Here is a 21,647-nt window from a genome sequence, read left to right on the forward strand (position 1 = left end):
CAATGTAGGTATTTCTTCTATGGGGGCTGTTTTACCAATAGAAATATAATTGTATTGTCTATCTGTCCATTTTCTGACTACTTTTTCTAATCCAGGATTGTAGGGGAGCCAGAGTCTGTCCTGACAAGCAATGTGTGTAAGACGTCACACAAACCCTGGACACAGACACACAAACACACACACCTTGGATGGGACTCCACACTGTCTCAGGGCACACATAGACACACACACTCACACATCCTGGACAGGACGCCAGTCTATCACAGGACAAACACAGTCACACATGCACACACACCATGGACGGGACGCCAGTCTATCACAGGGCACACACAAACAGACACACACACACTCACAACAGGGCCAATTTTCCCACAAGCCAATGAACTCACCAGCATGAGACTGGGACTATAGGAGGAAACCCCAGTGAACACAAACATGCAAACTCCATACATACAGTCCCCTAGGAACTGAAGCCAGGCAGTGATGTTAACCACTGCACTACCCTGCCTCTAAGGGGTAGCAGGTATAAAAGGCTGAAAACAAGACTTAATATTGTGTGTATTTCTGTCCTCTGTAGAGCAGTTAGTTTACAGCTCTGTGCTCATTACTGTGTCAGCTGATAAAAACAGAACCATTGAGGTGTTGAAGTTGTATGGTATGGTTATTGTGCAAAAGTTATGTGGTACATGTTTGTTTATTTCATTCAGGCTTTGTTGGAACACTTTAAGGTCTTTAAGTAGGCATCCTGAATACAGTGGTGGGTTTCATTGGTCTGGACCTGTAGTGCCGTTTAAGTGAAAGTGAAGAAAGTATTTAATTTCTTCTCTCACACTGCAGAATCGCTGAGTGTAAAACAAGAGGGAGCTGTACTGGCAGGTTAATCTGGTGTGATGTATTATTTTGTCAAACAACAAACAATTTCCAAATGAAGAAAACAACACAAGTGAAATGTCACTATGTTATTTATGCTTGTAAAAAGATACAGTTTGTCACATTTGATTGTGATTTCTTTATTAGATATTTTAGTTAAAAGCAGTAATTATCGCATTTGTCAGTACAGGAACAGAAGAAAGGTCTATCACCAATTGTCACCAATTTTCAATTACCATTTCAATGTATTGTGTTTCTATTCTATCTCATTTTTTCCTATTTTAATCTATTTCCATTAATCACACACCAGAGGGTTTAAGAATTTATCAGCACAGTAAACATAAGAATGTACCTACAGAACTCAACCCCTGATGTAGTACAAGAGCAGATGCCGTGATTTCCTGTGCAAATAGACACACACCCACAGCTTCAAAATACAGCATGAAGTTCCTTAGCCAAACTCTGAATCACTTTTCACAAACAGCAAAACAAATGTCAGAATAAAGTTTAAAGATAAAACCAATTTCAGGTTAAAATAAAACACAATAGTTGCAGAAATCTGCAGTTATTCATTAACTGTTCAGTGTCTAAATGTCTGTTGAGTGAGAGCTTTCTGTGACATTCTAGTACTGAAATAATTTTACTGAAAGACAGTTCTCTTTTTGTTACCATATCTTACCCAGAGAGCTTCTCATCTGTTCATTAATAACCAGATTTGTTACAGATGAGCATGATGATATGATATGAGGACCTGTAAGACTGACTTGAACAGTAGCTGAGCTCCTGAAAGAATCGATCCATAATCCCACTGAATCAGGTTGAACATCAGTCTCCCTGAATACCTAAATATTTACACGAAGTGTAAATGAAGCATGAAGTCATGCTTATTGGCACCCCCCTTTAACTTCGTAAAGCCAGTCCTGTAACCCTATCTGTAGATGGTTCTGTACTTGAGCTTCAATCAAAATTGAAAAACCTTGGGGTGATATGCGATTCTGGCTTAACATTCGACCCACATGTGCAGCATACTGTCAAAACATATTTTTTTCACCTTAGAAATATCGCAAGACTATGCCCTATGCTATCATTAACTGTGGCTGAAAAGCTGATCAACACATTTGTATTCTCTCGAATTGACTACTGTAATGCTCTACTCGCTGGGGTATCTAAATCTACACTGAACAAACTCCAGTATGTCCAAAATTCAGCAGCCAGAATCCTGACCAGATCTAGTGCAAGTGTTCACATTACTCCTATCTTGGAGTCCTTGCACTGGCTTCCGGTCAAATTCCATGCAGACTTTAAAATCCTCATGCTCACCTATATGGCTCAGCTTGGCACCTCGGTACCTGTTTGAACTATTATCGCACTACTCCCCACCTCGCAATCTTCGCTCTGCTAATTCTGCTCTCCTTACTGTCTCCCAAGCCCGTCTACATTCTATGGGTGACAGGGCCTTCTCCTGCTATGCCCCCAAGCTCTGGAACTCTCTCCCCATGGATATCAGTGTCACCTTCTCTAAACTCCTTCAGATCCAGACTCAAAACCCTCTTCTTCAGAAAAGCCTTTACTGAACTGGTTTCATTCTTCACCCCTCTGCTCTTCTTAGTACCACCATCCAAAGTCTCCTCTGTGTATTGTCATTGTGTTTTATCTTGTGTATTCTTCTTATTTATTGTTGTTGTCATCCTGTAAAGCGCTTTGAGAAGCCACCTTTAATGTCACTACATAAAATAAGGTTTATTATTATTATTATTATTATTACACTGATGTTGGTTTACTGCTCATCTGTCAGAGCTGCCTCCTTTGTGCTTCTGTCCCAGTCTTCAGGGATTTTACCCAAATCAGTGAATTTAATCCAAATTCCCACTCGATCTTGATCCTAAAAGTACAGATGAACCATTTCCAGTAGAACTGTTTGATATCGGACTTATATTTTCACTTCATTTTACTCAGTTATCAGTTTATACAAAAGACAGTTTTTAATCACCAAGAAACAATTTATAGTTACTTCAGTTCCTTCAGTGCAGAGCTCTTTCCAATTGTTTTCCACTCACTGGGAATTTCACCATGACCTACAAATTTATACTTTAATTTCTCCTCCAGCTGTGACCTGAAAGTACAGATGAACCATTTCCAGTAGGACTGCTCGCTGTTATCTGGGGTGATGCGCCACCTGCTGTAAGGTTCACCTGCTTCTCTGTAGGTCTTATAGGGAACAGTTTTAGTAGATTCCCAAGTAGGATAGAAACTCTTGTCACTGCTGACTGAGGTGGTACAAATATCAACATAAAATATATCTGTCCCATGGATATGCCAGCCAGCCAGAGCAGAAGGACGATGAAACTGGACACTGTGATCAGAGTTATGACCAGGGATCGTGTTTGTGCAGATGGCTTTACAGAAGGGACACTGTTCCCAACAGCCACTGAGCGCCTCACACAGAATCTCATCAGGTCTGCGTCTGAAAATCTTTAAGTCAAGGTCAGGTTTGCTGCTGCTTTCTTTCTGAAGACTTTTCAGTAGCTCATCAAGTGATCTGGCCATCATTTCTCTGAGGAACTGCAGGTCTGTGATGTCTTCCTTTTCAATGTTTCTGAAGTCCTGTCTGGGGAGCACCATGTGATCACTGAGTGCTGCACAGAACTCATCCAGCCACAAGGTGGCGCCACCATGTCTGTCTTTCACTGCTGCAGTGACAGTAGTGTTCACTGTTAAAACCTGCTGTACTAGGTCACTCAGATTGGTTTTAAACATCCTTCTCAGTTGATCACTGTTGTCTCTACAGTATCTCTCAACATGCTCCCTTATAAACTTCTCAAAATAACCCTTTGGATGGTTAATATATTCCATATAGGAGTCAAAGTTCGGCTGCTCAGCGAGGTGTCTCAGAATGTGGTTTTCCAGGTTGGATCTGTTACCACTGAAAGCAGGGTAGTTAGATTTCATTTTATCTGGGATCTGGATACAGGTCTTATCACATGCTGCCTGCTGGATCGCAGTTTTGAGGCATCTGCACAGAAAATCTACAAAGAATGTGACAGATGAGGCTCCTTTACAGAAGCTCTTAAAACAGTCGAGGTACTGATCCCTCTTACTCTGGAGGTAAGTCAGAGGATTGTTGGCTTTCCTGAAGGCTGTGTGCATTTTCTTAAATTGTTCTACTGCTGTGGTGCACAGATAGACCTGTCAATGTATTTATTAACAGCTCTCTGTATTTCCTGAATGAGTTCATTCCCATGATATTCCCACTGTGGGTCTTGAAAAGTAACCGTATTCCATGCAGATCTTGCCCAGCTTTGTTTGATGTGTTTTTTCCTATTGAACTGGAACAACTCCTCTCTGTTCACAATTTTGTTGAGGACATCTCCCTGGTTCTTGAATTTCTCCAGCAGAATGTTTTGCACTGTGGCTCTGATGTCCAGCTGTTCCTCAGGGGGCAGCTCTGAGGACACTCTGGTCACCCAGCTCTTCCAGAGTCTGTCAAACTGCTCCTCCACTTTCTTATCACTGAGCTTCTGCTCCTTCAGTCTGGACGCCAGGTCTTTGCTCATTTTAATCAGTTCTGCTTCGTATTCTGATTTCTTCCTGTCTAGCTCCGATCTGCATTTCTTCAGTCTGATCAGTTCATTGCTCTGCTTTCTGGTTTCTTCAATGAGCTCATTCCTCAGGCTCTCAAACCTTTTATCAACATTCACCTTCCACTTAATCAAGATCTCCTGGTATTTTTCTTCTTTAAAATACTTCTCTATTTCAGCTGTCAGAGTTCTGTAGATCTCATGAAATTCTCTCCTCAGATCTGACAATGTCACAGCCTGAACTATATTATTGATGATTTGGTTGCTCAGTCTGTTCTGTACCTCTAAGGCTCGTTTCCTCATCTTCCATGACCACTCTCCGTACCTGTCCTCCAGTTTACTGTAAACCATCATTTCTAGGGTGTTTCTGAAGCTGAAGACAAAGTTCTCTCCCAGCAGGGCGTTCCAGAGATCTTTGATCCGTAATTTAAACTCTGACAGTGAGGGAAACTTCACTCCCGGCTGCCACTGAGCGACACTGAGGAGCTTCATCTTCAGCTCCTGGACGTTCTGGCTGTAGGAGGGGTTGGGAGGAGCCATCGGAGGGTCTCCTTCCAGAAGGTTTTTGAAGTAGAAAACCTGTGAGTCCACATCAAACTGGATAATGTCACTGAAGCCGGTAACTTCACAGCCTTCCTCTTTGGCAGCAATGCGGGACATTTCATCCAGTTTCTCCTGGAGGCGCCTCCTTCCCTCCATATTCTTGCTGTTTGCTGAAGATTCTGCCACATTCTGATGCACAAAAACACAACTTGGTTTGATCTGAACAGACTTCATTCTCAGAAATGCCTGGACGCAGATTTGGAGAATATCCTGCATTTCAGAGGGATTTTCTCCCATGATGTTGATCACAGTCATGTCACCAATCCCGATAATAAACGTTGCTAATTCATTGTCATGACTCAGTGTGGTTTTATTACTGAGCTCTGGTGACCGAAGCCCCTCTGTGTCCACCACCAGGACAAAGTCATACTGCAGCTGAGCTCTGACATCCTCACTCACTCGCACTAACTGCATGAACACTCCCCTGGTGCACCTTCCTGCACTCACTGTGAACTGCAGCCTGAACATCGTGTTCAGCAGAGTGGACTTTCCCGAGCTCTGGACTCCAAGAACAGAGAGGACAAACACCTTTCTGTCTCCAATTTTTTCCTTGAGTTTGTCTAGGACAGCCTCAATCCACAGGAGGGGCACATGGGCAGCATCTCCGTCCATCAGCTCCAGAGGATGTCCTGACATCAGCATCTCGGCTCCGACAGCGGGAAAGACACTGACAAACTGTCTGTACTCTTCTAGACCCTCTCCTTCTGATTGAACAGCCTCATGAAGCTGAGTGGTTTCTCTCATGAGGTGTTGAAGTCCGAGAGTAGCAGCAGTGATCTCTTCAGATATGGTGCTCAGGTCTTTCTGCAGTTTCATCTCCTGCTCCTTGTCCTTGCTCTTCTCTTTCTGCCTCAGTGTTTTCCATGTGGAGTGGAATTTCTTCTGAAGTTCACTCAGTGTGTCTGCAGTCAGTTCATCTAGATACATCCCCAGCCAGTGCAGCATGAACAGTTTAATGTCTTGTGGATCTGCAGAAGCTAAACACTCCAGGAAAGATCTCATGAAGTCATGGAGAGGGAAAGCTCTCTTTAGCTGCTCACGGCGGAGGGCTCTTTTCTCAGCCCTGATATTGCTCACCTGCTGTTCAATACTTGTGTTCACTCTGCTGTTCAGACGATACTGTTCTTTGTCCTTCAGGCACCACTTGTGCCACAGCTTGCCCTGCAGAGGCAGCAGCTTCTCCTTGAGGTTTAATAACTCATCTTCTCTCAGGAGGCTCATCAGAAGTTCAGCCTTTTCCTTCCCTTCTCTACAGGCTTCACTGTCTTCATCCACCCTGAACTGCTGCTGTCTCGCAGCCTGTAAGTATGTCTGCAGGCTGGAGCTCTTGTTCACAGTGGAGATGCAGTGTTTGACGTGTAATACTATCTCATCAGTCAGATCAGCTTCGTTCCTGTTCTTGGCAGCCAGTCTCACCTTGGTTGGATTGTTTCCTTGTGGGACTTTACTCAGGCCAGCAAACAGACAGATTAGGGGAACAGGAGAGTTGAAAAGAGCCTCAGCTGTCTTCTTCACTTCTTCCCCCAGTGGAGTCTCTGTGATCAGAACTACATTGACAACGCTGACCTCCTGGAGAAACTGCAGCTGTTCTGGGTGTTTGCTGGCATCACCGTGAAGGTTCAGGAGAGCCACACAGCTGTCGAACACGTCGTCCTTCCTGCCTCCTGGGCAGTACCAGGCGATCTCCACCACCCCGTCCATGAGCAGGCAGTGTGGGGAGCTGCCCCTGCAGTGCCGGTGGAAAAACACACTGTGTCTCTTGGGGCTGACGACGCTGTTCAGGATCTGGGATTTGGAGACGGAGGATGATCCCAGCCTGATGAAGGACACCGTTGGCACTGGAGCATTGAACATGTCCCTGCAGTTGTGTTTCACAGAGCTGCCTCTCTCAGATGGCTCCCTACAGCACCATGATTTCTTGATCTGCCTCAGGGCCCACAGAGGGAACTCCAGTGCCCCAGTCCAGGGGCTGGGCACCAGCAGGGGTAAGGCGAACTGACAGGTGGACAGCTTGGTGTAGAGGTACTGCCTCAGGAAGTCATCAGAGTAGTGGAACACAGCCATGTGGACGTCCATGGGGTGAATGTGAGTCTTGTGTTTCTTTTCCTTCTCAACATCTTCCTCGCCAATACTGAAGAAGCCAAAACTGCTTTTTTCAGGACCACTAGAACACTGCACTGTGGTGGCACTGTTTTCCTTACAGTCAGTATCCGGAACTCTAAGAACAAAAAAACGGACACTGTAGTCCAGCATCATGAGCTTGTACAGGTAGTGGAAACAGAGCTGGCTCTCCTCTCTGGGACTGTTCACACTTTGTGAGGCACTATCTATGACAAGAATATCTTTTTTTTGCTGTTTAAGGCATAGGCACTTTAGACCCAGTTTCTGAAGCAAATTCATAAAATCTTCTCGTTCCTCGCTGTTTGTCAAGTGTGTCAACTGCAGTTCAAGGCGTTTCCAGTCCTGATATACATTTGCACATGTGATTGCTGAGGAGACTTCAGGGATCATTTTCCCCTTTAGCTGTGATTTTATCAACTGTAGTCGCCTCTCCTTATCCTTTGAGGTGACTGACTGTTTGTTTTTTGATGCAGTCAGAGCTGTGAGCACTAAGAGGGCCTGAGCTCTTGTAGGATGTTGCCCTTTCAGTAAGCAGTATTTGTCATAAGCCTTCTGGAGCTCATTCTCTAAAAAGTCAATGTCTTTCCAGCCCAGAGGGTGACTGAAACTGTTGTTCTTCAAGCTGTATCCTACAGATGTGATGACCGAAAGTACCAGCAGCTCTGCTTCTCCCTCATTGTTCTGTGTTAAAGTCTGTCGCAGGGAGTTCAGGGAGAAGGCAATAGTGCATGTGGCTTTGATCTTGGCCTCACGCACAGTTACAGAGTCACTGAGTGCTAATGTAGAATCTGCTAGTTCTTTAGTTCTCCTCAGGATTTCTGTCAGTTCAGAGAACTCAGAAACAGAGACAACTTTGAATATTTCCTCCTCAGCCTGGTAGGCCCACTCCATGATTTTGGCTCTGTTTGGGACGTTTTTCACTGTGTACAGGTGAGGCTCCATGAGAGAGCGCATCATCGTTTGCAGGTTTATTGCTTCCTCATGTTTGTGCTTTTTAACAACTTCCAGTAAAACATCTTGCAGGACCCTGTTAGAGAGACAGGTCTGAAACCAGATTCTGTGGGACCCTGTTGTTTCTCTCAGTTTACTCTTGAACTGCAGCAGCTCAGTCAGAACCTGTTCACTGTTGGACACAGTCCAGTTCTTCACTGTCTGAATCAGCTCCTCAGCCTCTCTCTGTGCCGAGAGCTCCCTCTCTCCTGACATCAGGTCTGCGTCCTGCCCTGTGATCCTTCTGTAGGCCTCCAGCAGGCTGCTGCTCAGTCTGAAAGGGTCTGTGAAGTCTTGAGTGTGAGCAGACAGGATGATGTCCCACACAGGAATCAGCCTGGTTCCTCTGTCTATCACCTGCCAGGTCCTGTTGCTGCTGACCAGAGCACACTTCCACTGCAGGTGATTGTGAGTTTCAGCAGGACCCCCACTTTTAGAGACAGAGAGCTTCACTCCGCTCATCTGGGTTTCACTGTAGTTCCCAGTAAAGTGTCCTTTCAGCTCTGATGCAGACTTGCTCACTCCAGCTGAACAAGATGTGGTTAATGCACAGTATCCATGACCAACATAGATATTTAGAGCTTCAGATGTCAGGCTGTTCATCCCTGTGAGATCATTGCTGCTGAAACCCTCACCAGAGGCCTTCCACCAGAACACCCCACCAAAGTGAACAGGACCCTGGTTAGCATGGGTGCCAAATCTCTTAAAAAAACTATCCATTCTGTTTATTAACATAGGGAACATGTTATCTTCTTCACTCTTTAACAGCGCCATTTCTATATCTCGGAGGTCTCTCATGGCAGCACCTGACAACTTCAGTCTATTCTTCTCAAAAAAGCTGGACGCCAGTGGTACATAGTTGTACTTTGTTTTCCATATGCATGGGTGTGCAGATGGGGGTTTCTCCTTGTCTGTAGAGTGTGAGAGACCTACTGTGTTTGCAGCAGAGAAGGCCTTGAATTCACCTGTTACTAAAGTGCTGAAAGAGTAGCCCAGATTTTCCATGACCTTCTGGAAAAGGGCCTGTGATTTATAGGATGAAAACTCCTCCTGCTCATAAAGGGAGCTGTGCTGGGGTCTGTGCAGTGAGAAGCCCTCAGGAACCTCAATGAGCTGCTCTCTCTTCTCCAGCATGTTCTTCAGAACCCCAGTGCAGTAGATTCCCTGCAGAGACAGGCCTTCAGACGCATGACTTAACACCTCCTCATCAGAAAGGTTTCCAGGAGGAGAGGTGGATGAGTCTTCCATGAAACTGAGCTGTTGGTGCAGATTCTTTACCAGCTCTTTGAGAGATTGTCCAGCCGGTACCCAGCACTCCTTAGGGATGTCAAGAGCTGAACGAATCTTATCTTTCAACGATTTCACCTGGGTGGGGTTTTCTTTATTTTTCTCCAACAGTTTCTGAAGCTGTGTTAGGTCCCGTCTCACCTGCTGTGTTCTCCTTCTAAAGGACTTCTGTGGGTTTACCTAGTTTATTAAGACAGAAGAAAAAAAGTAAATCATTTAGCAAACAGAATGGGTTTCTGGGCGATAATTAAAAATCTAACACGCTAAGAAATTTTCCATCCTGGTTACATTCTAAAAAAGTCCATGTAAAGTATATAAGGAAATAATATACAAAACTGGGTTTTTTCAATAGAAATACATTAAAACATGGATGTTGAGACTTAACATTCAGGATGACTTGACACAGAAATTGTATATACATATTGTATACTACATATTGTAACAAGTACGTAAATTACAGTAGAGAGAAACAAACTTGTTTAGCTTGAAAGTGATTAGGGAAGGATGTTGGGACAATAAGCTGTGTTATTACCATAAACAAAACATTTCAGCAACGAGGTTTAGATGTTGCTGTCTAGTATGTTTGACAAATCAATCACTTATCCTCTAAAAATAAATTCATTGTTTTGAATAATACATTATTGAAATCATTTAAAATAAAAATGATTAATTTAATTGCTATTTTTTAAATTAGATTTTTCCATTCATGGTGAATTTACAAAAAAAAATTACACATTTTTTAAGCATAAATTTAAATGTTATTACAAACCAGAATGCTCAAACTAATGGTGTCTAGAGCAAAAATGAAAGAGAAAAAAAATTGTTTGTGTAAGCATTCAGATCTGTGGATTCAATATTTAGTGAAAGTACCTTAGGCATATCTCTACTAAACTTGCACAGAGTGCCCATTATTTGTGGCAGATTTGTTCAAACTATCAAATTGTTTTGAGATCACTCAAGGACAGTAATGGTCAAGTCTCAAAGACTTTCATTTCTGATTAATGCTTGACGTCACTATGCTCACAAAGAGACCAAAGGTCATTGAAATGTACAACGATGTAGCTGCAGATGGATTTTTTGGATTCTCACAGGGAAATCACAGAATTGGCTGCAGCTGGAAACTCCCCCCATTTGTAAGCAGTTCCTGAAGCAAGTTAAGGTTGTCCACAAACTCTCAAGGTTCTATAAAGTAGTGAGCATGGTGGGATAACATTGATAGCAGCCTAGGTCATTTACTGGGTTAGGATGTTGGTAAGTAAGAAGACAGTTAATGAGTGAACCTGGTCAACCGGAATAGACTGATTATTACCACTGCTAGATAAGGTCATGGTTCATGTGGAAACCCCCTTGCCATGCTACTCAAATAAAAAGAGGGCTCTTCCACAAATGACCACTCTGTGATATGTGAGGGTTTCGTTCCTCAAGTCTTTATGTGACTCAAAATTTTTTTTAGTTTTTACTAAATTTACAATTTATAAATCTCACGTAAGCTGGAAGTGACCCTTCTCTAGTGTGAATACATACTGTATAGAAAATCACCATTATAAAATTGTTCCTCCCTTATTGTTCCCAGCTGTGCTTGCAAGTGAGGAAGGAAAGACATGAGAGTATAACTGCTGGTTCTCCTGGGTTTATTGTTCTTTAATGGTGAACAGCAGAGAGAGGATGTAGCAAAAGCTAACATTCCATGATAGGGATAAAAAATAAACTTCCACTCTTTATATAGTTTATATCATTTTTAAAACCCTATAATTTACCACCAAATTGAGCATTCGAAATTCAAACTTGTTTACCTTATTTATTAGATTTATATATAACTGCATATGACCCTACACTGTACTGTCACTGTTAAACACAAAGTAAAATACACATTAAATTCTATAAATAAATATGGCACATTATGGTCATTGAATGGCTTGAATACTTATGCAATCATGAGTTTTTTTTTCTTGCATATTGTCTTTTTACTTCTTGCTTTACTTTTGATTTTTACTTTGAATGTGTGGACTGAATTGCATAAGTTAGAAACATGAATTGCTACTTCAAAGTGTAACTACTGCAAGATTTAAAGCAACAAGAGTGAAAACTCAAGGGTTTGAATGCTTTTGCAAAGTACCATACTTTTTGTATTTACAATAAAATGCTTTTTTGGGATAATTAGTTTAGATAAGTTATATATTATTTACAATGGTATTAAAGAACAGCCACAGGAAGTATAGATACAGTGCCTTCAGAAATTAACCCCCCATTAATTATTTCTCATTCTGCTGTGTTGGAAAGTCAAATTAAAGCATATTTAAATGGGATTTCATTTTAACATTATAGAGAATTACTTCTTAAAATGAAATAAAGTATTTAGATGTCTTCAGAATTATATTGAAAATAAAAGTATTCACCCCCTTTGTTTTAACAACCTAAATTGGGTGAGGTATTCAATTATCTTGAGAGATCACATTAAATACGTTAACAAGGTACACGTGTGTTCATTTCGAATCCACCTGTGTTCAATTGCTTGATAAATTGCACAATAAATATCACTGACTGTGAGGTCTCACACCTAAAAGAGCCGATCAGGGGTGAGTTTCCTGAAAACGATGAATCTTAGAGACTAACGAGCAACTTTCCGCTGTACAGATGCAGCCATTCAAAACAAGCGGGCGATACCACATTATTTTGCGGTGCGCTTGACGCAGTTTACCTCAAGTTACCGTATTAATACCATAAATTCTCGCATAGTGCTTCATGATACCACGTGGTACCGCAAATAAAATAATAGTATTCAGAATTTCCGCAAGGTGGAGCTAATAAAGCTCAACCTCTCATGTTTGAGCTGTCGCCATCAAAGTCTTTACCGAAATTACTACTAATAGTATTAATAATGAATGACCTTGGACAAGCTGTAAACTCAAAGTATTGCCCTGGTCCACATTCTTTTTTCATTGATCGTCTTTGTAAAAGTAACACCCCAGCATCATGCAAAGTACAGAAATTTTTGAGAATCTCCGATTCACCATGCCTTTCACATGCTCATAAAAGATATTGATTTTGGAAAATATATATTACTGTATGCAAACTGTACTATATACAGTATGTATATGTATATTTAATGTCTTTACTGTGCCCGTTTTAGTATTGAATATTTATATGGAATTTTACCACTAAAGGGAAATCTTAGTAGCTGAGCATAAAAAGAATGGGAGCATACTGTAACACGTGTGAAGGCCATAAACGATATTAATTTTGGAACATAAACATATAGTATATGGCTGGTTTCGGTACTTTAAAGAAAAAATACACACCAGTATTCCATTTCTCCCTAAACATTTTAAGTATCGAAGTCTTTAACTAACATGTGAAATAACATGTGTATAAAAAGTGGTAGTTATAAGCTTTTCTGCGAATACGCTCGATACCAGAGTCAACAAGGATACTTTTAGAATTTGATTAATAGGGAATATAATATGGAATCGCGTATCTAAAGAAATTAATAACGATATAATTATATTCATGTACTGCAACAGAGTAGTACACGCTGTACAATGTCTGTTGATTCTGTATGTGTAGGGCATGTTTCACAACTCCTCATGTGACCTTGCTGGTGGTACTGTGGTCTATGTTCCCAACTTGTAAACCTGAGGTTGTGTTCAAATCCAGCTAGTGATTCTTATAACAAACATTTCTTTGAAAAAATAGAATAGCAATATTATGGACAATAAATTTACAATAAATATCGAAAAGCACATATTAAATTTTGGAAATAGTTTTAATATGTTAATAGTTCCCTGGTTCTGCACCCCTGGGTGTTTCTCTCTCTCTCGCTCAATCACTCGCTCGCCCTCCCCCCTCTCTCAATTCAATTCAATTCAAGGTGCTTTATTAGCAGGGCTCGTCGTGTGTCTCTCTCTGGTCGGGGCGCGGGAGAGCTCGCTGGCAGGTGGTGACGGAGAAGAAAATAAAGCCAGCTTTTAACTCCGCAAGTCTTAGTTTTTGGGTCCGTCCTATCCGAACCCAAAATCGTTACACTATTATTCTGTCCATCGAAAACCTGTTTATATGTGACCTTTCAGAACACCTATCTGTTTTCTTCCTGGCACAATTTATGAGCACTCTGTGATTAAATTAATTCTCGTTACATTATCATTCTCACTGTGCATAACAAGGAAGATTAATAAACATAAGGTTGTCTAATGACAATCTATTGTTTATCTCATGGCTAAATAGTCAAGTCTAGCCAAAAGAGAAAACATCGACTTTAAACTACAGCGAAAGTATTAATGGTTTTTAATTACCATACTTTATGGTACATGACTTTGCTAAAACGTATTTACACTTGTAAAAAAAACATTCCAATGTTAATGCGACATGGAAGATTATGTGGTGTATTGGTCGTTAGTGAAAATATTTAATCATTTAATCTCTTTACTGTGCACATTTTAATCCACTTAGTATTGAATATTTATATGGAATTTTACCACTAAAGGGAAATTTTAGTAGCTAAGCATAAAACGCAGAGGAGCATAACGAAGGTCATAAAGTTCATAAACGATATTAATTTAGGAACATAAACATATTATGTAAACTGTATGTTGCTGTTATTGGTATTTTAAAGAAAAAATACACACCAATACTCCATTTCTCCCTAAACATTTTAAGCACCAAAGTCTTACATGTGGTTTTCATCACTCTCTGCGGGAGTGCTGGCTGTGACGAATTAAACCAGTTTCACAGGTATTTTCAAAGTAGAAGGGGTCGAGTCTTCAGCAGGAGGGGGGAACAATCAGCCCAGCCGTGTGGAAAGCTATAGAACCATAAACAGACAATACACACTAGCCGAATATTTGACCAAGATATCCAGACACAGCTGTATGAGCTCCACCAGTAAAACTCAAAGTATTACGCTGGTCCACACTATTTGCAACCATCATTTTAAATGAAAAGACTTTATTTTTTCACCGACAAAAAGTAACACCCACCACAGCATTTCGTTGATCTAACTAACAAGGATGGGACATGGGACAAAAACTGTTCAATCCCTAGTTCGTCTGGCATTTTTTTTACTATAACAAAAAATAAAAATTCCCTTGCTTTTAAAAGAGCGTTTCATAATTTCTAACAACGAAAATTATTAAACTGCGACATTATCATTCAACGAAAGCTCAAAATATCACAAGGATCCTCAAGAGATCAACAAAGACAACAGAAAAAGATATGTGTATAAGATACTGTCCATGGGAATCCAAACTTTTTTATCTACGCTAAGAAGTAGACTTTAAAATTTCTTCATTACACAGTGAAGTCAAAATTCCGGGATGTGCCTATATTAGTACACTGGGCAAACTTTCCGAGGTCAAATTCTTCCAGCACGGGTGTACCTTTAAAGTGGAGACGACGGCACAGACATTTTTTGGCATGCATAAAAAACAGCAATTCTGTCAGTGAGCCCTAAATGAATTAATAGCAAACATGGTTTCATGGAGGGCTTCTCAGATAGTTGGGCCTTCAGGTAGATTGTCAGGTGAAAGGATTTGTAAATATATTTTGTTAAAGCAAGTCAGTTTTTCCACAACACATAAAATACATCTTTCCAAGAAAGTTTAGCCTTTGTCACTAATGAAACCACTAAATAAAGACATAAATATAGAAATCTTAAGATTTTTTTATTCAATGTTGGTAGCAGGATGAACTGTCAGGTTGAGCTAAGTGTATATTTTGTTGCAGAGTTGCTTCAAGATGTTAACAGTGAAAAAAGGTATTTAGAAATGAGTTATTTCCAGAAGAAAATTTTCAGAATAATCGGTGCCATTAACCGCTCCAGGCAGCAGAACTGAGCACCGTGCCTCCTCCCTCTCTCGGTGCTGCACCGGGTCTAAATATCTAAACATATGTATCTATATAGCAGGAAGTCTCACTATATTCCACTTTTTTCTAAACACGGAAAAACAGATTCACAACGCGACGCTGTGTCACTGTGTAAAAAAAAAACGGTTTGAACACCCTATATTATAGCAAAGAGCTGCTGAGCTACTGTAAGAATAGGAGTTCCAGCTGTCAAAGGGGAAAGTGCCCGCGGTCTTTTAATTAGTATTAATATAAGTATTTAGTGGTATTAAATAAATAGAGCTTTTTAGTATAGATTACACTTTTCTAAAATGTATTTAAAAATAAAATTGATTACAATCTAATCTTTCCACGTTTGATCCAAAAATCCCAAGAAAAATAGATCTAAATAGGGAGAAAGCTATGCTGAAAGTTTATTAAGATACTTAAAAGACAAAATAAAAATTTAAAGATCGTTTGCACAGCCTAAGAGGGGGGGTCTACTCTCAGTGACAGCTGACAATCCTCCATACACTCAAGTGAAAAATTAATAATGCCAATGTAAATGTCATATTTACAATTTGTTGATAATAGAAATGTTAAGTTCTCTAAAGCTTTGTGATATCTTTACCCAGGCAGCAAAAGATCAGCTACACTGGGAAGATGCAGAAGATATGATTAATAACCTTTTAAATCTGAAGGGGGATGTAAAGGGATCCCCCCACAAACACACACAATAGAAGCAGGAAGCAGAAGCAGGGACAGTTGTCAGAAGGAAAGAAGGTGACTATTCATTGTTATTAAAAATGGCTTAAATTCGATCATGTTGTGATATTTAGAAATATAAAAAGTCAATTAATTGTTCATAATATTGTTATTCTATTTTTTCAAAGAAATGTTTGTTAAAAAGAAAGTTACAGTACCAACTGGATTTGAACATACAACCTGTGAGTTACTAATCCAGCACATAGACCACCAGACTACCAGGAAGGTCACATGAGTGTAGGTGAAACAGCCCTACACATACAGAATCAACAGACATTGTACAGCATGTATTACTGTGTTGCAGTACACAAATATAATTTTATTGTTATTAATTTCTTTAGATACGCGATTCCATATTATATTAGCAGAAAAGCTTAAAACTACCACTTTTTATACGTGCTATTTCACATGTTAGTTAAAGACTTCGATGCTTAAAATGTTTAGGGAGAAATGGAATACTGGTGTGTATTTTTTCTTTAAAGTACCGAGACCAGCCATATACTGTATGTTTTTGTTCCAAAATGAATATCGTTTATGGCCTTCACACGCGTTACAGTATGCTACTATTCTTTTAATGCTCAGCTACTAAGATTTCCCTTCAGTGGTAAAATTCCATATAAATATTCAATACTAAAACGGGCACAGTAAAGACATTTAAATCTTTCTACGACCGACCAACACACCATGAGTGCCCCTGACGGTCAACCAATCACGTACCGCGGTATTTCACATCATGATACGCGAGGACGTAGCCAATTACCCGCGGTACGTGTCTGTGCTGCACACTTTGAATGGCTGTATCTGTACGTACGGTTTTGGGAAACGCAAGAAAAAGTAGTTTCCAAAAACCCTACTTTTTCGTGCGTGTCCAAAAAACCTGCTTAATCGGTCATGTAGCGGCGAGGCTTATTAATAAGGTAGAATTAAGTGTTTCGGAGCTTTCCCAAATGAGGCCCCATTTCTCTGTTCATCTCTGTGGTGCAGCCACAGAGAAACTATTCATGCAGGCTGATTTAGGGTTTCCTAGGACAGCTCCCAAAGGGGGATGCACTTAGCTAAGCCTGGCTATCATGATCAATGGTCATCCATTGGCGCCTATCTGTCTAGGGAGTGCCAGATGGACATCTGGACTGCATTCCTAAGTGTCAGGAGTAAGTGACTCATATCTCACCTTGATCAACCAATCAGGGACTGGTAGGGCTGGGTAACCCACGTGGGACTCTGATGCCCATGGAACTTTCAGCCAATCAACGAGCTGAAGTTCCTCCAGGTAAAAACAGGCAACACAGAGATTCAGAGAGATTCAGGAGAATTCTGTGGACTTTTCTAAAGGGAATTCAAAGGAGAATTCCAGGGCAGGACGGCCCAGGGGCAGAAGGCTCCCAAGGGCAGGACATTCTCGCAGCGTGCCTCCTGACCATCCTGAGACTCAGCCTGGACAACCACGGAACGGCCAATGGGTCCAAGTGCCAGAACGAACCGGTCCTCTTCCTGACTTGCTGGGACCCACAGTCATCTTTTCTCCTGTGCGCAAACTTTGCTTGTTAAAGCCAACACTAACTAGCCGGTCAGTGAGCATCAGCAGCGCACCGTCGCAAGCCGCACAGCAAAGCCTGGCTCTGAGCCAGAGAGCGCGGATTGGACAGCAACAGCCTGCAACTGTTTCTTTGTGCCCGCAGGAGATCTGAATCCCCAGAGATTGGATGAGTATTCAACTTCACTGCATTACTGCTTGAGAATTCAATTGTTATCCCAACCAGTTGATATCAATTTAATTCCTAAGAGTTATGTACTTGTTTTGAGTATCTAATGTAGAAGTTATAACCAAGTTCATTTACGAAACGGTCTTAATGAATGATATACTGAACGTATGTCCTCTTGATATATGTAACTCTTTGTAACTGACTGAATATATACCTTTTGTATTCTGATAACCCTCTCGATAAGATCTGTTAGTTTTACATGCATTCTATGTATTAATAAGTGTATCCTTGTGTATTAGTACCTGTGTGTGTGCGTTGTTTGAGTTATATCGCATGGTTGGATTCTAAAGCCATCAAAAGAATCAACTTTGTAATTTACTGCTACAATTAATAATTGTCCCAGTAAATGCCCAAACCCTACAGAACTGGTGCCTTCAGAGAGCCACTACATTACATTTTGGCTAAGGCAACGTTACAGTCATTTTACGAGCGAGTATAAAGTACTTTGTTAACCCTGCTCCTGAAGTCGCTTAGCAAAAAGCATCACAAGTCAATTGAAAAACAATTGATTGACAATACTTTCATTATATGGTTTCTGTTTTGGTCCGTCAGTGGGATGAAATAAAGTTGTGAAAAGGAATATGAAGTAAACATGACAACATTATTTAACAACCATTTAAGCGAAAGAGTATAGAGAGACACAAAATGGGACACTTATTGTTTCTAAGAGAAAATAAAATAAATGACTGACATGCCGTAAAACAAAACCAAGATGGACTGCGTGGACAGGGTATGCGTTCTGCATGACGTCTTTGATTTATTTTTTTGGCGCACTGCTATTGTTAAGAATCACTGAGAAAGGCCAACATTAAGTCACACCTAGAGTTTGCTAGAAGCCATGTGACAAAACTTGAGACTTTTTGGAAATTTTGAAAGTTTTGTGGTCTAGTGATACTAAAGTTTTGCTCTTTGGCCTGAAAGCAAAGCGCTATGTTTGGCGCAAACCAAATACAGCCCAACACCCAGGTAACACCATCCCTACCCTCAAGCATGGAGGTGGCAGCATCATGCTCTGGGGTTGCTATTCAGCAGGAGGAACTGGAAGGCTTGTTGACATCAAGGGCAACATGGATGGAGCCAAAAACAGGCAAATCCTTGAGGAGAATCTGTTTCAGTTAGCCAGAGATCTGCATTTAGGGCAGGGACTCATTTTCAGCATGACAATGACACAGAGCACACAACACAAACTATCAAGGAATTGCTGGAAAAAAGAAGGTTAGTATTCTGGAATGGCCCTGCTAGAGCCTAGACTTGAATCCAATTGAAAGTCTATGGTATGACCCGAAAACTGCTGTCCACTGACGTTCTCCATCTAATTTGGTGGAGTTGGAGCAAATTTGCATTGAATAATGGGCAAAAACTCCACAATCTAAATGTGCAAAGCTCATACAGACATACCCAAGAAGACTCTCGGATGTAATTGCTGCTAAAGGACTATGTACAGAGTATTGACTCGGGGCGTGAATACTTTTTAAAATGAGAAATGTAAGTCTTTCATTCTGGAGAAACGAATATCCTTGAATCCTTTATCCGTGAATAAAAAATATTTTTTGACTAAAATGTGTTGAAGGTATTGTGTTATTGAAGGGAGAGAAAAGTATTTCAATGTGGTAAAATTTGGAAGTGTAACAGGAACAAAATGTGAAAAAATTTAAGGGGGTGAATACTTTCTGAACGCACTGTATGCAAGTATATATATATTGCTATTAGTATATAGCAATTAGTATAAATATGTACTCACCTCTGATGGCTCTGTTCTAGTTTCTGTTTTAAGTGGCACTTTGGCATCTTCTCTCTCTGGTAATTCCTCACGTTCTGCTGTCTTTGGTGATCTCTCTGGAACCTCTGTCTCTGATGATTCCTGAAGTTCTTCTCCCTCTGGTGATCCCTTGGGTAAAAACTGCAAGGAAAGGGAATTTAAAAGTTTCTAAGACACTGACATGAAACCACTCTGCCACATAGCAATTAAGTCTGATGCCCCCCCCCAACTCCAGAGACAATATGTCATAAAATTGGCGAAGAAAGCAGGAAATTCAAGTTCCATTTGGAAAGGTTCAGTTTTTTAAGGAAATTGGACACATCAGTGCCTTGCACACTCTATAGATATATAAATATATTATTCTGCATGTGTTATGTATACTGTATATTTCAAGAGGGAGCTGAGTCAACCTGCATAGGCTGCAAAGGTAAAGGTTTATTCACACCTGAAGAAAGCTCCATAGCTGAAACATTGTGGGTTTTTTTTCTTCTCTTTTCAACATGGAATAAACCTTTACTTGTTCCTTTGCATATTATGGATGGTGCAGTGCCTAAGGCTCTGCGCCTGTGACTGGAAGGTTGCCGGTTTGTATGCTGTGGCTGGCAGAGGAATCCTACTCTGTTGGGCCCCTGAGCAAGGCCCTTAACCCCAACTGCCCCAGGGGCGTTGTATAAATGGCTGACCCTGTGCTGACCCCCAGCTTCTCCCCTTGTCTGTGTGTCTCATGGAGAGAAAGTTGGGGTATATGAAAAGACAAATTCCTAATACAAGAAATTGTAAATGGACAATACAGTGATCTTATCTTATCTCTTATATATATAGAGGTTTATTGTATATACCGTATACACACACAGCACGTATAGGTGTTACCTTTTGGCTTCGTTCATTATTTTCTCCTGCTGGCTCATTCGCAATGTTCTGCTCTCGGCCTGTACAACAACAAGTCACTTTAAATGTACTGTAGCAATCACAGAACACTGAAGACATTGCAGAATTACATAAGCCAGTGGTTCTCAAACTTTTTTGACCAAGTACCACCCCTGATCAAACCAAAGCATCCAAGTACCACCTACAAAACATCTTCTCATAGGAACCCCAGAAAATCTCAATGGCCGACATGAGCGCACATTTATGCACACACTCACATACACATAATAAATAATTTAACCCTAGGGGGTTCATGTAGGCCCCCACCGTCAGGGACTTGAACCCGGGCCTCCAGCATCACTCAAAAGGGACCCAGCCTCTTGAGCCAAAGGGAAATCTCCCATCAGCCTGATGGCTGCAGTCCCTGCTATTCACAGGGAAGGGCGGTGACATCACCACTCTGGTAAGCCAGCTCTTACAAGCAATGGAGGCCATATGCATTACACTCTCCCCCACTTAACTCACCATCCTTGGCAAAGGGCTATCCCACCCCACTGCTAACACCAATGTAACACTACAGGGTTCACATGGGCGCCCTCACCACAGCAGGTCAGCCCCCCACAATCAGGGACTCAAACCCAAGCCTCTGGTGTTACTCAACAGGGACCTAGCCTCTTGAGCCAAAGGGAAATCTCCCATCAGCCCAGAGGCTGTGTATGCGTTACAATATTATTATAATAATAAACTTTATTTGATATAGCGCCTGTAGCGGTGAGGCTTAATAATAAGGCAGAATTAAGTGTTTCTGAGCTTTCCCAAATTAGGCCTCATTTCTCTGTTCATCTCTGTGGTGCAGCCACAGAGAAACCATTCATGCAAGGTGATTTAAGGTCCAAGGACAGCTCCCAAAGGGGGATGCACTTAGCTAAGCCTGGCTATCATGATCAATGGTCACCCATTGGCGCCTATCTGTCTAGGGAGTGCGAGTTGGACATCTGGATTGCATTCCTAAGTGTCAGGACTAAGTGACTCATATCTCACCTTGATCAACCAATCAGGGACCGGTAGGGCCGAGTAACCCACGTGGGACTCTGATGCCCATGGAACTTTCAGCCAATCAATGAGCTGAAGTTCCTCCAGGTAAAAACAGGCAACACAGAGAGCCTGGGAGATTCAACAAGATTCAGATTCAGATTCAGATTCAACAAGATTCAGAAAAGATTCAGA

General features: G+C 41.2%; 2 protein-coding genes across 2 annotated transcripts in view; both read right to left on the reverse strand.

The window, feature by feature from the left end:
• Nucleotides 1-1,027: 1,027 nt before the first annotated feature.
• On the reverse strand, nucleotides 1,028-4,047 carry LOC107075335 (interferon-induced very large GTPase 1-like; the record flags this gene model as incomplete). The annotated part of the gene is made up of 1 exon (XM_069198219.1): nucleotides 1,028-4,047. A coding segment is annotated over one exon (1,170 nt), but the record flags the coding sequence as incomplete, so codon positions are not given.
• An 11-nt stretch (nucleotides 4,048-4,058) lies between these two features.
• Nucleotides 4,059-21,647, reverse strand: part of LOC107076234 (interferon-induced very large GTPase 1-like) — a gene marked incomplete at its 3' end in the record, with an annotated part of 33,519 nt that continues 15,930 nt past the window's right edge. Inside the window, exons 4-6 of the mRNA XM_069198220.1 lie at nucleotides 20,424-20,482; nucleotides 19,536-19,694; nucleotides 4,059-9,629 (exon numbers count right to left, since the gene is read on the reverse strand). Of these exons, the coding sequence (XP_069054321.1) occupies nucleotides 4,059-9,629; nucleotides 19,536-19,694; nucleotides 20,424-20,482 (5,789 nt within the window). The remainder of the gene's footprint in view (nucleotides 9,630-19,535; nucleotides 19,695-20,423; nucleotides 20,483-21,647) is intronic.

This window comes from Lepisosteus oculatus, chromosome 14, assembly GCF_040954835.1.
Source record: "Lepisosteus oculatus isolate fLepOcu1 chromosome 14, fLepOcu1.hap2, whole genome shotgun sequence".
Classification (NCBI taxonomy): domain Eukaryota; kingdom Metazoa; phylum Chordata; class Actinopteri; order Semionotiformes; family Lepisosteidae; genus Lepisosteus; species Lepisosteus oculatus.